The sequence below is a fragment of the Perissodus microlepis genome, chromosome 3 (genome assembly GCF_051167445.1).
Source record: "Perissodus microlepis isolate ML-2025 ecotype Zambia chromosome 3, ASM5116744v1, whole genome shotgun sequence".
Classification (NCBI taxonomy): domain Eukaryota; kingdom Metazoa; phylum Chordata; class Actinopteri; order Cichliformes; family Cichlidae; genus Perissodus; species Perissodus microlepis.
In genome coordinates this window covers 28841407-28857995 of record NC_140463.1, presented here as the reverse complement: position 1 = coordinate 28857995, position 16589 = coordinate 28841407, and the positions used below count along the sequence as shown (strand labels likewise).

General features: G+C 39.9%; 1 protein-coding gene and 2 non-coding genes across 3 annotated transcripts; all 3 read left to right on the top strand.

The window, feature by feature from the left end:
• Positions 1–210: 210 nt before the first annotated feature.
• Positions 211–284, top strand: trnan-guu (transfer RNA asparagine (anticodon GUU)). Its single transcript has one exon. It is a non-coding gene; the product is annotated as a tRNA-Asn (tRNA).
• A 355-nt stretch (positions 285–639) lies between these two features.
• trnan-guu (transfer RNA asparagine (anticodon GUU)) lies at positions 640–713 on the top strand. The gene has a single exon. It is a non-coding gene; the product is annotated as a tRNA-Asn (tRNA).
• A 669-nt stretch (positions 714–1382) lies between these two features.
• Positions 1383–15802, top strand: ccs (copper chaperone for superoxide dismutase). Its single transcript, XM_084923894.1, has 8 exons — positions 1383–1529; positions 1720–1792; positions 9370–9507; positions 10395–10569; positions 12001–12061; positions 12428–12505; positions 12590–12693; positions 15288–15802. Exons 1-8 carry the CDS (start codon positions 1401–1403, stop codon positions 15445–15447), a joined length of 918 nt encoding a protein of 305 aa, XP_084780020.1. The 5' UTR covers positions 1383–1400; the 3' UTR covers positions 15448–15802.
• The last annotated feature ends 787 nt before the right edge of the window (positions 15803–16589 follow it).

Below are 16589 nucleotides of genomic sequence, written 5' to 3'. Positions count from 1 at the left end.
TCTCTTAGGCAGCTTTGTAGTCATTTCTGTAAGTAGCCTTTGGGAATAGTTCTCCAGCTTCTTGAAGGACATTCAAAGCTCTTCTTCGGATGCTTCTGCCTTTTGTTCTGGAGGCCTGAACATGGTGTTCGTTTGTCTGCAAATGCACACTGACCGGCAACGTAGCACGAGAACACTGGTGGACAACCCCCCGTTTGTCGTGCACCGTCAGTCTCTGTGGCGCAATCGGTTAGCGCGTTCGGCTGTTAACCGAAAGGTTGGTGGTTCGAGCCCACCCAGGGACGAGCAATTTTTGTGCTTTTGAGCATAAAGCACAGAACACACCCCTAATGCCAATTTTTCTTTATACTCAGCGGTAACCTTGACATCATTGCTTACTTAAAAGTAACAACAAGCTTTTTTGCTAGACTTAGCGATATCGTTTCATTAAATACATAAATTTAAAAATACATTTATAAATGTATCAATATAAATGTATTTAGCCAAAAACGCCAGAATCCCAGGTTAAAGCTCACAAAACTATTTCAGCAACCATCCAGCAGCTGATAAGCGACGATACCCAGCCCTACTTACCAGTGACATAATCGAAACCATGAGAAGACGAGAAATGTGTTATCCCCCGGTCTTTTGGCTGCAACAGTCTCTGTGGCGCAATCGGTTAGCGCGTTCGGCTGTTAACCGAAAGGTTGGTGGTTCGAGCCCACCCAGGGACGAGCAATTTTTGTCTTTAGGAGTAAATGTAGTTTTGTGAAAGGCTGCTCAAAACACAGTGTCTAAAGCTAAAATACAATATAGATATATATATTTTTGCTAAGTTGTGTATTACGTGCAGTCACATCACTGCTTCATCTCTTATAAAATCTAAATAAATCGGTTTTGATAACCGACATTTCCTGTATATAATCTTTTAAGAAGTTTCAGATTCCGATGCTGGTTTTATTATTACATTATTATACCAATTAACTGGTGTAAAGTAAGTTGTTATATAATGATATAATTACAAGTACAGTTTTTAAATAGTTTCAGATAATTAATTGATAATAATTGGATTATGTGCATGTGATCAGTGTACATAGATTTGATTAGATTGATTATGTGCTCTACATTAATATACTACAACATTAAAATATGTCTATGTATATAATTTGGGTAAGACTCTGAAAAGTAGCTTTTACTGTTTATATTTAAGCAGCGTATTTTAACTAGATTTGAGTAAAACATTTTTTGTTACGCTAAATATTTATTTTATTTTGCGAGGATTTAATTAAAGAATAACATCACTTAATAAAGCCAAACACTTCTCCTGTGAAGTGTTCTTCGTATAAAACAGGAGGCTGCAGTACCAGCTGGTGGACACTTGACGGCGGCAACGGGCGGAACGTCACTCTGACCTCACAAACATGGCGGCGCCCATTAGCAAACATTGTATTTCCGTTTCCCGAAAAGTGGGAAGTTTTCTGTTTAATTCAGTGTTTATTGCCCAGGCGGCGCACTGCTCTAACAACATGGACTGTCAGAGGCCCACTAAGGTTTGTCAGCACATTTTACCCTCTGTAAACCTCTGTTTTTTTGTTGTGTGGTGACGTTATTTTACGTTTTTGCGTTAAACATGAGTTTGCGAGCTGAAGCCGCTTTACCGCGGCGTCGCCGTCCTACGCAGTTTGCTGTGTACTTGTCAGGTGGCTCCAGCTGTTTTAATGTCCGCTCTGTCCTCCACAGCTGGAGTTTGCGGTGCAGATGACGTGTGAAAGCTGCGGGGAGACAGTCAGAGCAGCTCTGGAGGGCAAACCAGGTGAGCAAGCACATGTAGAAAGAGCTGCTGACCCCCACTGCATTGTTTACTTTCCTACAAACAGGGACTGCTGAAGTTTTCTGCATCCTACGCACTTAAAAGTACAGTACAGACGCTGGTTAGCATGATTTTGCATTTCAATATTAAAGTAAACTCATTACACTAAGCAACAAGTGATGTTTCCAGAAAGATCCTGCATTTTTCTGCAGAGCCCACTGAACTCTAAGGGAGCATTAGTCATATAGTAGAGACGGTGTCATTTCAGCTGCTTCATCTTAACTGAATGCTGAGGCACTTGGGTGGAGCCAAGATTGCGACCTGTGTGGATGCTTCTCTGTAAGCTCGTGAATTTCTGATGAGTACCTAACGTTTTAAATGATCTAAACGGACTCAGATAATTCCTTTATTAGAGGTGACTCATTGCACTTGTGTTTTGCACACGTACAGGACATCTTTATAACATCAGGCCGAACTGAGTTTCTTTTTTTTCCCTGCCGAATTCTGACACGGTGAAGTGTTAGCTTGTATAGAAACATTTAGCTAATAGCCACGGGATAAGCATGGCCAAAAAAGAGGCAAGAAGAAAGGAAGGACTGATAATGGACTTGGAGCCAGATAAAACCTTTGCAAGCTTATGCAAACCTCTCCCCCAGACCCCTCTAAAGAGCCCCAACCCAAAGAAGAGCCGCATCGAAGTGCATGAGGTGAGAGAGGAAGCTGTATCCAATGCCGACATCTTGAAAGCTATTAATGGGCTGAATGACAGATTCTCCAAATTCGAACAAATGGTGAACAAAAACACGGCGGAGATTATTGCCGTGCAGGATCAAGTGAAAGGTCTTGAAATACAGAGCAAAGAGACAGAGGTTACTGTGAAGAAGCTGAAAGATCGCATTGCTGCACTTCAAGAGAAACAAGAGGAGACGGAGAGATATAGTCGGCGGTGGAACCTGCGTTTGCTGAATCTCCCAGAGCATAGTAACGAAGATATAAGAAAAGAGGTGATGGATATAATCGCCCTGATCATCCCAGAGGAAAAAACCAAATTCGAGTTCATGATAGATACTGTTCACAGAGTTGGTCGAACAAGAGATGAAAACCGCTCACGCCCCATCATCATACAGTTCACCATGCGCACCTTCCGACACAAAGTGTGGAGAGCTTCCCTCAACTCTGATGTGATGAAGGAGAAGAATCTCAGGTTGGCTGAAGATCTCACCTACATGGAGAGACAGTGCAGAAATAAACTGTGGCCAACTGTCAAACAAGCCCGTGACGAGGGAAAGAAGACCAAATGGATTGGTCCTGTGGCCATCATTGATGGTGTAAGACACACTGCATAAATAAGAGGTTATTAAAAGATCAGCAAGATGACTGAAATACTTTAAGTTCACTCTGTAAGTTACCTAACATTAACAGGTATTTCAACTACCTCAGGCTCCCAATGTTACTGTTCAATATTTAATAATTTTGAGGAACTTGTATATTGTATTTTTTTGTTTGTTTTGTTTTGCTTGAAATACCTCAGGTTCATTAGGTAATATGTTTACAACCAGTAATATCCTCTTTAAATTTTCTATAAAACTTTCATACCTCCAAGTTAGTTGTACCAATATTTGGCAAACATTATTATGGTTATGCTTGGACTTGCTTATGTTTTACAGTGTGAGTAGTTAAACATCCTACTTTTATTGGTGTATAAATGTTAATTTTCTTAAGTATTTGGGTCACTTCAATGGGGAAAAGAAAAACAAATAGAGTCTGAAGACTTTTACTTAGGTACTCAACATTTAGTTTTCCTGTTTGAGAGTATCTTCTTTAGGTGTTTATACCTTAGCACCTTATAAATTTCTAGTTAATTTTACAGACATCCAGTTCACTTTATTCATTCCCTTCTTCTCTTATGACAGACTTACATTTCAGTTCCTTAAAAATACTATCCCTTAATGTTAGAGGTATTCGTGACAGTACCAAAAGAAAGTAAATTTTCATTTTCTGTAGACGGAAAAATGCTGATTTGATTTTTCTACAAGAAACTCATTCGAGTGATAATGATGTAAAATTCTGGAAAGCACAGTGGGGTGATCAGTGTTATTTTTGCCACGCCTCTCAACATTCGGCAGGCGTAGCCATTCTCCTTAACAACTTTAAAGGTAATATTATTGAATCATTGTCTTCAGATGAAGGCAGATGGATTATTCTGGTTTTCAAATTAGACAACACCTTCTTTATAGTCTGTAATTTATACAGTCATAATAACACAACTCAGGCCAAATCTATGTGCATACAATTATCTGAGAAACTTGATTTTTTTAAATCAAAATATAAGGGAGCCCACATGATTCTTGGAGGAGATTATAATGATGCTCCAGACAATCTTATAGATAGAGTACCAATAAGAACATCTCAACACTCAAAATTTAAAAGCACTGCATTTTTCTGTGAACAACTTGCAGTTATAGATGTATGGAGATTCTTCAACTCTGATACAAAAGAGTTTACCTGGAGCAATGCAAATAGATCTCTACAATCCAGAATTGATTTGTGGTTAATATCTTCTTCGTGTTTACATTTTGTTTCAGAATCTTCTCATGATTTTGCTCCATTAACTGATCACAAATTCATCACAATTCACTTAGTTGGCAATAAACAAAGTCAAAGTAAACTACGTGGTTTTTGGAAGCTAAATAATAATTTATTGAATGATGATACATTTTGTAGTACAGTGGAAAAAACGGCAAAACAGATATTCGGGGATACCAATATGAATCACACACTAAAATGGGAATTTTTCAAATTCAAGGTAAGGGAAGCGGCAATAAGGCAAAGCAAAGAAATTAAAAAAAGAAATGACACTAAAGAAATCAGTATTATGAATGAATTAAACATATTAATGAAGAAAGATGCTCTATCAGATGATGAAGAAATTAAATTGAAAAGACTAAAGGAGGAAATAGATAATGCATATATTAACATGGCTAAAGGGGCTTTTATAAGGTCCAAAGCAAAATGGCTAGAACTAGGTGAAAGAAATTCTAGTTACTTTTTTGCTCTTGAGAAACGAAACCAAAGAAGAAACAATATATCTGCTCTTAAGATTGATAATAACATAACCACTAATTATTTAGATATCTCAAAACATGTTGGTTCATTCTACAAAGATATATACAAATCAAATTGTAATATCAATGATTGTGATAGATTTATCGAGTCAGTTAAAAATTTTGCACCAACTATCTCAGAAAACTTTAAAACTAATTGTGAACGTCCCATAACAAAATCAGAAATTTCTGAGGCAATTCGATCAATGAAAAAGGGCAAATCTCCAGGTAATGATGGTTTGTCAGTGGAATTTTATTTACAGTTCTGGGATATCATTGTTGATCCTTTATTAGAATTGTTTAAGGAATGCCTTGATGGAAAAGAAATGTCCACAAGCATGAAACAGGGTATTATAACTTTAATTCCTAAACCTGATAAAGACCTTCTTGTTATAGAAAATTGGAGACCTATCACGCTTTTGAACATAGATTATAAGATTATCTCATTGGTCTATGCCAAAAGATTAAAGAAAAATCTGGATGAGATCATAGCTGAAACGCAAACCGGATTTATGACCAACCGCCATATCAGTTCAAACATAAGGCTTATTTTTGACCTATTAGACTACTCTGACAATATAGATGATGATTCCCTTATTGTGTTTCTTGATTTTTATAAAGCTTTCGATACGGTAGAACATTATTTCTTATTTAAAGCACTCAAAACCTTTGGTTTCGGTCCAAACTTTGTGTCAACTATCGAAATGTTTTATAAAAATATTGACAGTTGTGTTATACTATATCCAAATACTAATAAAAGATTTCCAGTCATGAGATCTGTTCGCCAGGGTTGCCCAATTTCACCCTTTTTATTTTTGATTGTGGCTGAACTACTTTCATTACACATTTTAAATAGCCCAGTCATTAAAGGTTTATCTATTTTTGGTAAAGAAATCAGAGTGACTCAACTAGCAGATGACACCGTTTTATTCTTAAAAAACAAAGATCAGATTGAAAATGCTATTTCATTAATAAATGATTTCTCAATTGCCTCTGGATTAAAACTAAATAAATCTAAATGTGAAATTTTATGTTTGTACCAATCAAATGTCAAATCCTTATACAATATTCCTGTCAAAAACTGTGTTAGATACCTTGGTATTCATGTCTGTAAGAATGACACAGAGCGTCAACAACTCAACTTTTCTCCCAGGATGGAAAAAACTAAAACTATACTGACCTTATGGCTCCAAAGAGACCTATCAATTTTTGGTAGAATCCTTTTGACTAAAGCTGAAGGTGTTTCCAGATTTGTGTATCCAGCCCTTTCCCTTAATGTGTATGATTCCACATGTAAAAATGTTAATAACTTATTTGTTAACTTTGTATGGAAGAATAAGCACCATCATCTAAAAAAATCATTGGTTTGTGGACCTAAAGATAAAGGTGGTTTTGGCCTTCTGGACTTCATGGACCTGAACTATACATTTAAGGTGAAATGGCTAAAAGAATGCTTAAAATCTCCTGGATCATTATGGCATTTCATTCCACATAACATTTTTAGAAATGTTGGAGGTTTACACTTCCTATTGTCTTGTAGTTACAGTATATCAAAGTTACCAGTTAAAATGTCTGCATTTTATCAACAGGCATTGTTGGCTTGGAAATTATGTTATTCACATAACTTTTCTCCACATAGATCTATTATCTGGAATAACGAATGTATTACTAAGAGGAACAAATCACTATATTTGCAGAATTGGATTGATAAAAATATAATCTATTTAAAAGACTTATTTGACTCTGAAGGCCAGCTACTTAGTTACAATGACTTTATTACAGAAAAAACATTCCCTATCAAATTTAAAGATTTTAGCTCTGTAATAAAGTCCGTTCCCAGCGGACTGACTGAGTTGATGAAAAGCTACAAAAAACAGAACACACCACATGCATCCGTTAACACTCTTTATATAAATGGTATTGATTTCTTAAGCAAGAAATGCACCAATAAACATATTAGAGAATGTTTGTATAATGCGAAGAAAATAACTCCAAGAGGGAAGTTTTTTTGGAATGCTATTTTTGATAATATCAACTGGGATAAAGCGTGGCTTGTTCCTTTTTAGATTTTGTATTACAAACAAAGTTAGAGAATTACATTTGAAAATATTACATAACATATATCCATCCAACATGTATATTTCAAGATTCTGTGACATTGATAGAAAATGTACCTTTTGTAAAACTGAACTTGAAAGTGTTACTCATTTGTTTTATGGCTGTTCATATAGTGCTACATTTTGGAGAGAGCTTGAAAATTATATACTGTGCAAGACAACATACGAAATCAAAATTGAAGGGAAGAACATTATCACTTATTTTGAAACTAAAGAAAAAAAAATATGTGCCATTGTCAATCTTTATATCTTATTAGGGAAATTCCATATACATAAATGTAAATTTCAAAACTCAACCCCATCATTTAATTTGTTTTTGATTGAAATTGAATATTATTTAAACTCTCTTAAATTAACTTCCAATAAAAAAGGTTTATCATTGATTGAAATTCATTCAGAAATGTTTAACAAATGAGCTGTCACGTCTTTCAAGTACTAAATTATGAATTCTGTCACATTCCCCCCCCCCCCCTTTTTTTTTTTTTCTCACTTCTTTTTTTCCTTTATTTATTTATCCTTCTTATTTCATTGTACTGTATATTGTTACTTTTATTTGCCTTGTATGTCTACTGTTCAGGCTGAACTGGAATGACTGGCTGTTCACTTTGTAATTTCAATAAAGTTTGAAAAAAAAAAAAAAGAATGCTGAGGCACTTCCATCAGTGCAGGCGAGTGTATAATGCAACACATATGAAGCATCATGTTTCCTGTTAAGTGAGTCAAACCATATTGAGCACCGGGCAATCCACAACCTTATAAGAAAAAATGATTTGATTTGTGATTTGGAGATGATGGTATTTCATACTGAGTGACCAGAATGGACAGAATTAGTAATGAGTACATCAGAGGGAAAGCTGAAGGTTGAGCAGTTTGGTGACAAAGGCTGGAAGACCAGGCTGAGATGGTTTGGACATGTGCAGATAGGGCTGTGCGATATGACCAAACTCTCATATCCCGATATAAGAATTCTATCGTCCGATAACGATATAAATCACAAAAATGTAACATTTTCTGTAAATTTTGTGAATCTCGGGCAGCTCGACTTGCGGGAAGTGTTTCCAGTTGCGCGTCGCGTACATGGAGTCCAGTGTTTTAACCGATGCATGAAACTATACATTTTTAGACATAAGTTGTAATGGCCGTTTTTTTTCTTTGTGAGCATTTATTACACGGCGTGCTGCGGGGAAAAGCCTGTCTAATGTTTTTTTTTTTAGCACCTGGCGGCTCTTTTTCACTTCTCATTCGTAAATAATCGGCTCTTTCACGTGATTCAGTTTATTTTAAAAAGTCTCAACAGGATCTTGAGCTTTATTGTGAAAGGTTTATGTGGAACATAAACAAGCGGACACGCGATGGTGTTACCGTCGTTGTTGCTAACCACAACGCATAAAAACAGGTGCTTGTCCGTCTGTAGTGTGGTTATATAAAATATAAGAGAAAGAGAGAACTTTAAGAAATTAATATAGCCACTACAGTGACCATCAAAACCATGAAAAAATATTGCCCTAAACAGCTTATTTTGCGACACCACGAAACAAACGATAGCATAAAATGAAACGATAGACGTTTCTATATCGTCATCCGATATATATCGTTATATCGAACAGCCCTATGTGCAGAGGAGGGATAGTGGATATATTGGCCAAAGGATGTTGAAGGAAAAGAGGAAGATCACAGAGGTGATCATGGATGTAGTGAAGATACATGCAGTGTTGGTGTGATAGAGGTGGATGTTAATGCTGGGTGAGATGGAACAACAGCTCTTAATCTTACCACAACTAATAAAACTCTTATCAGGAAATAACATTCATGGTTCTGTCTCCAGCAAGTGTTGGCTGTTATTAGAAAACAATAAAGCTTTAACATTTTCACAATAACAACCCAGCTGTAGACTACATATTATACAGATATAAACAAGAAAATGTAGACACAACCCAATAAAAAAAAAAAAAAAAAACCTTGCTAGTACCAGGTTGGACCAATTTATTTCCAGAACTGCTTTAATTCTTTGTGACACAACAAGGTACTAGAAACATTCCTCAGAGATTTTGGTCCACATGACAGCATCACACATCCACAATTTGAATCTCCTCCTCCACCACATCACAAAGGTGCTCGATTAGACGGAGATCTGGTGACTGTGGAGGTCGTTGAATAAGTGTACCTAATGAGGGTAGATTTTCATTGATATAGATCAGTGTAAAGCAGTAAATCTAAGAAAATGAAAATCAGATAAATCTTAGGCAAACTGTTTCTGTCTGTTTTTAGATTATTCGCATCACTGAACGTTCTCCTCAGCTGTCTGCATTCGTGTTATTCTCCGTCTGTCTGTCTGATGATGGTTTTGGTGTGTTTGCAGGCGTGAACTTGGTCAGTATTGATGTCGGTCAGGAGCAGGTGCTGGTGGAATCTGCTCTGACCAGTGCAGAAGTGCAGGCCCTGATAGAGAGCACCGGACGGAGGGCCGTGCTGAAGGGCATCGGAGCATCAGAGCAAGGTGAGGAGGAACGGCAGCAGGAGCTGCACGTGCCTGCGCTGTTGGTATCAGAAGCTTTCCAGTACCACAGCTGAGTCGGATTTATAGTCCTGTTTAATCTTTGACAACTTCTAACTTAAACGGCGTTGCCTCAGGAGGTAGACCAGGTAGTCCATTAATTCTTAAGGCTTGTGATCTTCATGCCCAGTAACTGGTGTGTGAAAGTGGAAAGACTGGAAGAGTGCAAGAGTCCATATACCAAAGTGTAGACCGTGCAGGCAAAATACAGCTGATTAAATGAATAAATGTAATATTTGAAAATTGTAGTTCCCACTCATTTTGATAAATTAAAAACAGAATGAATGCAGATAATATTTAGCCAGGTATTTGGGCCATTCCTTGCAGATATTCAGCGCGGTACAGTGTGGTAACTTTGAGTTGATTTATTGGGCTTCCTGCTAAACAAAGATGCCTCATAAAACAGCCAAAATGGAGTTTCAATAGTTGAACCTCTGTTTGTGGTAGCAAGTCTCAGTCAGATACATTCTGCTGATCCAATCACAGGTCAGTAACCGTGTGATTGCATGCACTGAGGGCAGTTTATGATTTAAACATGGACTAAATATCAGCTGATCTACTTTAAAGTGTGAACACAAAGATCATCCTGACTACACTGGAGACCTCCGAGCCTTGTCTTCCATCCTTACTTAATCTGTGAAGCACAGCGCTATAAGATAGGCACTCAGCCCCACAACCTACCACAGTCTGCCTCTCCCTGTAGCTTTAAACTGGTTCATTTTATGTTGAGCTCACAGCTCCCTACAGATAAAATCTAATGTGAAGCAGTCTGATCACAGCCCTACCCCAACACAAGTAAGTGCTTCACCCTCTCTGTTTTTCCGTGGCAGATCGGGATGCAGCGGTGGCCATGTTAGCCGGTGCCGGATCGATTCAGGGGGTGGTGCGTTTCCTGCAGCTGTCCGAAGAACGCTGCCTGATTGACGGGACCATTGACGGGTTGGAGCCCGGACCCCACGGTCTCCACGTTCACACGCTGGGGGACCTCACACTGGACTGCCTCAGGTTAGACCAGTGTTTCATACCAGTTTCATCAGGCCGGAGCATCGTGTAGAGTGTGAAGGAGATGGGGAGTCATTGGTGATTTACACTATTCCTAAGCTCAAACCTGGAAAGAGTCATGGTTACGAGTCTCGGGCCTTTTCACATCCATAGTTCGTTTACTCTGGTCCGAATCAGTTGACGAGTTTGCAAACTTTTAGCTTTTCTCTGCGGTTTGGTTTCTTTTCCCGCAAAGAAAAATCTGTGTGGTCTGACCTGTGATGTGAAAGAACAAAAAACCGGGTTTGTGGTACCGAGGCAAGCGATGACCTTGAAAACTCCCACGCATACGTACGGGCTTATGTTACAGCTGTCAGTTTTAATTATCTCATCTGTGTCTCTGAGGGACATTGTATACTGTTGTACCCATGAGCCTCAGCTCTTATTGCCTCGGCGAAGACGGCAGCGAGAGATGAAATTATTGTGTAATGTAATTATGGTTTTAATTAAAAACAGGGCTTTAGCGGAGTTCATCTAAAATCCAGCTGATTTAACGTGTTAATGGGACAGTGTGTCATTTTAAGCTTCCACTTGTCAGTTTAGGCTCAGTAATTCAATTAACCGAGCGCATATTGACGGGCGGCGTTAACTGTTGCTCACAGGCGTGTAGCTTAAGTATTTTTATTCTTTGTTGACGCCGTCCTGCAGAGATGTAAAACGTATCGGACATCAGGGGGAATAAAATACGCTCGTGTGAAGTTTTTGTCGTCAAACTCACAAATGAGAAAACTGAGGGACAGATCCATCCATCATCAAGTCCCTCACACCTCTACCTGTTTTCATTATTTTCTGCCTTATACACTCACCAGACATTTCATTAGGTACACCTAGACTCCCTTTTTCCTTCAGAGCCGATCAGACCAGGCGACATTCTTCTGATCTTCTCTTGTCCAGTTATAGTGACTCAGGCCTGATTTAGGCTTCTGTGGAGGATCTTTATGGAGCCTACGATGTAACCTACGTTACAAGTGGCGGACATGCTGGCATTTATGCTTGTGCTGGTGTATTACATGTTAATTGCCACGTGTTCGTGTAATGTAAAGCTAACCGATGGAAACAAATAAAATGTTGCCATTGTTTTCCTCCTCGGCCCCTGTTCTTTGTTACTTTTACTATTTTAGTAACTGTTGCCGTCTTATCAACTTGAACCAGTCTGACCTCTGAAATCGACAGTAAGGTGTTTTCTCCCACCGCTCACCGGATGCTACAATGCTACAGTATATTAAACTTGGCTAAAGTAGGAAACACCCCGGACAGGTCGCCAGTCTATACCAACTCCAACAATAACGTTATGGAAGGTGGAAATGATGATCAAGGATCCCTTTTATAGAGAGATGCTCAAACTAATTTATGTTCCATATATTTGATTCCCATCATGCTCTCCTTTCTCTGCAGTTGTGGAGAGCACTATAACCCCTTTGGGAGACAACACGGCGGTCCAGAGGACTCCGACAGGGTACAGTTAAATTACTTCTTTAGCTCGCTCTAAAATAACCTCTCCATAAAGTCATTCATTTTCATAAGTAGAGTGATCAGCAGTGCTAGGATCCTTGTGTCATAAATTCAGACAGTACCTCCTTCTGGCTTGTATTAAAATGTCAGCGGAGGCCAAATGCGAGATGCGATAACCCGCTCAGATTGCCAAACACGTCTCAGAGGAGCCGTTTTGGGCTCTTCTGCTCCAGGTGCTAAATTTTAAATGAAGTGTGTGAAAGAGTTGTAACTCTGCCATGCTGTTAACTCCTTATTTTTTAATAGTTTTATACTTCACTTAACCACATGACGTGTAGTTAAGTTTTCACAGGTACTGTTTTGTACACAGCATGTCGGCGATCTGGGAAATGTCATCGCTGGACCAGACGGGAGAGCCTCATTTAGACTGGAGGACGGTCAGCTTAAGGTAACACACAGAGTTATATTTGGCACTCGTACTTAGCCACAGGATATAGAGCTGAACAGCGTGCCTTGGTCTGTTTGCTTCCAGGTGTGGGATGTGATTGGTCGATCACTGGTTGTGGATGCAGGTGAGGACGACCTGGCTCGAGGAGGTCACCCTCTCTCCAAACAGACTGGGAACTCTGGAGAAAGGTAGGGGTGAAGGTGGTTTGTGTTAAACATGCGTAGCTTCAGGCTGGTTTCCAGTTCATTCATGGATTCACTTTGCTATACATCACAAAACAGCAGTTATCGGCCGTTTTCATCACCCATCATTGAAGCCAATTTTCTTCGACAACAAGTAAATTATTTACTTTGTAAAATGTGAAGAAAATAAATATTTCGTGGTCACTATACTGTTGGAACATCAGCAGTACATTAGCATTATTGCTGAAAAACGAAGTAACCAGTTAGCATTAAAAAGATTTGTGCTAATTTTGCTCACATTTTACGACAGTTTGAGCAAAAAATCTCCAGAATCATCCATCCAACCAGTTTCCACCACCTATGTGTTCTGGTCACGGGGAAACTATCTAAGCAGAGATGCCTCCGAGACCTCCATCTCCCCAGCAACTCCCTCCAGCCCTACTAGGAGGACCCTGAGGCATCGCCGAGCCAAATGAGAGATATAATCTCTCAGTTTGATCTGGGCTTTCTCCCACGTTGCCTAAAAGTCCTCACCTAGGAAGCATCCAGGAGGCATCCTAGTCAAACCAAACCACCTCAGCTGTCTCCTTTCAATGTGGACTCGCAGCCTCTCTACTCGTCTCTAAAGGAGATCCTTGACATCCTTTGGAAGAATCTCATATCCGTTGATTAATCACAACCCACAACTCATAGTCTCAGGTGAGGGTAGGAATGTAGATCCGGCAATAAGTAAATAAAGTAGCTTCGCTTTCACGCTTGGCTCTCTCTTCCTCACAGCAGACCAGTAGAGCATCCATGTTCCTACAGATGTGACTTGGAACTTCTCCACTGCTGACAGTAACTCATCCCAACTCAGAGCGGGCTCTCCTAACTCCACTGGCTGAGAACCACAGCCTCAGACTGGGAGCTGCTCGTTTTCATCCCAGCATCTTCACATAGTATTACAGCCTCTGCCTGCCAGAGCTGAAACACGAATTAGTGAATGAAGTCATCATACAAATCTTTTTTAGCAAATATTCGTACTAACAAAAACAGATTTTTGACCAGCTCTGGATCAAAGCTAAGCTAATGAGGAAGTGTTGGTTTAAAGCAGGAGTACGTTGGTAGTCCGTGGAAAGCTCCAGGCTATCCGTCTACCTCCAGAGAGCGTCTGTTGTCAGATGGGTGCAGTACCAAAAATATGTGGTGCAGCCAGTCTGTAACCTACTTGTGCTGTTGCTGTTTCATCTGAACAATGAAAAGCGTTCACTGCAGCCACTCCCTGTGCTGCTCAAGCTGTACTTTTGTATCTTTGATGGGTTTTTCCACACTTGTCCCACTCCTGGTGATCTCCACTGTCACCCCATTTCCTGTTCAGGCCCACTTGTCAACAAATCAACATTCAGACTCCACCCACCCCCACAAACCACTCCTCTATAACTGCAACACCTCTCTACATACCTGTGAGAGAGAGAGAAACCCCACAAAGCAGCTGGACTACACCACCTGTCTCCATCCACGCCGAAGCATTACATCCACCTGTTTCCTGTGTCACCTTCAGCACCTCAGTGGAGACGCGTCATGAGCCAGCCTGCTTCAAAGCCTCGACCATTACTCCTGTGCTGAGTCCATCCTCACCTCCATGATTACCATCTGGTGCTCAAGGACAGAGGCTGATGGCAGCGTGGCATCTGTTCCACCGAGAGGGCGATTCGCTGCAAACAGCCTTCTCTTCAAGACCCTGCATGCCTTCAGGACCCGAGGCAGGCAACAAACATGGTTCCTGTCCCTCCTGCATTGGTCATAGAGTTTTTGAGTCGTACAATGTGCCTAAAATAATATTTGCATATCCAAATGACATGTGTATATAAGAGCTGTTATTTCTGTTATTAGTAACGAGAGGAGGAGAAACAGATTTCATCAGACTGCTGTAAATTTCCTGGCCACCTGTAGACTATCTGCTAGTTTTATTAAAGCCCTCTAATGTTAAACGCTCTACTCTGCTGCAGCACTCGAAGCTTTATACAACGTGCCCCCATCACTCATTCACACCCATACAAGCACTTTTTTTTTCGCCTGAGTGCTTTCTATCTAACATTCACACTTCAGTGAATGCATCGGAGAGCAACTTAGGGGGGTCAGTATCTTCAGTATTTTGCCCAAGGATACTTTGGCATGTCAAGAGGAGCAGCCAGGGCTCAAATCACCCGCCTTCTAATTAGTCGATGGCTGCTGTAGCTTCTGAACTACTCTTAATAGCTGGGTAACTCCTCTGTAACTCCTGTAGATTTTCAGTGTTACAGAGGTCATCTGCACCTTTGTTCAAGACCAGGAAATGTTTGTTTTCACTGACTGACTAGTGTTTGATTGCTGGCATCGCCCAGTTCTGTGCCAGTAATCCTTTCACCTAGATATCAATCATGACCACAGCACTAACTCAGTGTTTTTGTGATTAATTAACTAAAATCTCAAAACTTAAATAATGAAAAATGCAATGTGACGTAACGCTGGTATCAAAATTATTATTTCAGGCACTTTAAATTGGTCAACTGTAGGTATTTTAGGTATTTTAAATTTCTTTGTTCTTTTTTGTTTTGTTGTTTTTTTTTTTCCCTGTGCAGGCTGGCCTGTGGGATCATCGCCCGATCGGCGGGACTTTTCCAAAATCCCAAACAGATTTGTGCCTGCGACGGCATCACGCTGTGGGAGGAGAGAGACCGGCCAATAGCCGGGAAAGGTCGGAGCAAGAACAACCTGGAGACACCGGCGGCACACCTGTGAACCTCTCAAACCTCTGGACACTGATGAGAGTTTGAACAAGGGGGACAAAAAGCGTCTTGAAGAGAAATGCAGATTCTCGACGGAGCGCAAGTGCTGATGCGACGAAGACAGAGTCCTGAAGATTACTGCACTGATGACCAAACAGCAATGAATCGACTTAATTTCATGAAAATGCTCTTTGTGATCGAATCAAACGCTCTCTGCAGTTGCTGTTTAATGTTTTTCTGAGCATTTTAAACATGTCACCTCATCAGCAGGATGTCTGTAAATGTTTTCTCAGCTACAGATTTAATTTCTCTGTGTTGCCGTCCACTTGCAGGGACATGTGAGTAATTATATAAACCTCTCTAAAACACTTGTCATCTCCACATATTTGAGTTTTATTAAGTAGAAAAATTAAAGAGGATGTGATGCGGAAGATTATTATGATTGCTCATAGGTGGGTCACGAGTAATGATATTTGTTTTAAGTAGAATATACAAAAAGTTGTTGGAAAACCAAATCAAATCCTGAAATACCAGGAACTGAGATGTGTGTGTTTGATTTTAAAAATATTTAGAAAAAAATCTGTGATGAAGGGGGAGACCGTCCCTCCCTCTGTGATCGACTCTGTAGGAGAGTTTAAAACGAGCCCAGGAGGGAGAGTGAAATTCCTTCCAGAGTGAAAGGGGGCGAGGAGGGGGGTTAAAAAGTGACAGAGGGAGTCCTTGAAGGATTGTGTGCTCAGCTGTTTTTCTTTCCAACATGGAGAGTGAGGTTAGTGTTCCTTTATCACTGCTGCAGAGGACGTTTGAGCCACACAGAGAGGGCAACTGACAATCTCAGACACCCCCTCTCCCTCTCTGTTATCTTTTAGGAAAGTTAGACGGGTGAATCATGAAGTTGTCCAAACTGCTGCTCCTGCATATACCTCAGCCACATGTTGGTGCGCTGTCTGTGTCTGTGGCACATTTTGGATTGATTTTTTCCTCCAAATCGAGCATCTGTCTTGTTCTGCTGATGCTCGAATAAGTTGATTGAATTTCCCAGTAAATGTTCTGTCATTGTCCCTTTCTGTTTGAAGTGGCTGGGCTTTGAATGAAGACTCATTTTTATAGCTGGACACCCAAAAACAGCTGTATTTTTTTAATCTAATATCAAAG

Coding starts and splice junctions, on each gene's coding strand:
- ccs (XM_084923894.1), top strand. CDS start 1,401: ATGGCGGCGCCCATTAGCAAACATTGTATTTCCGTTTCCCGAAAAGTG. Junction 1,793..9,369: donor AGCTCTGGAGGGCAAACCAG/GTGAGCAAGCAC, acceptor GTGTGTTTGCAG/GCGTGAACTTGGTCAGTATT. Junction 12,694..15,287: donor ACTGGGAACTCTGGAGAAAG/GTAGGGGTGAAG, acceptor TTCCCTGTGCAG/GCTGGCCTGTGGGATCATCG.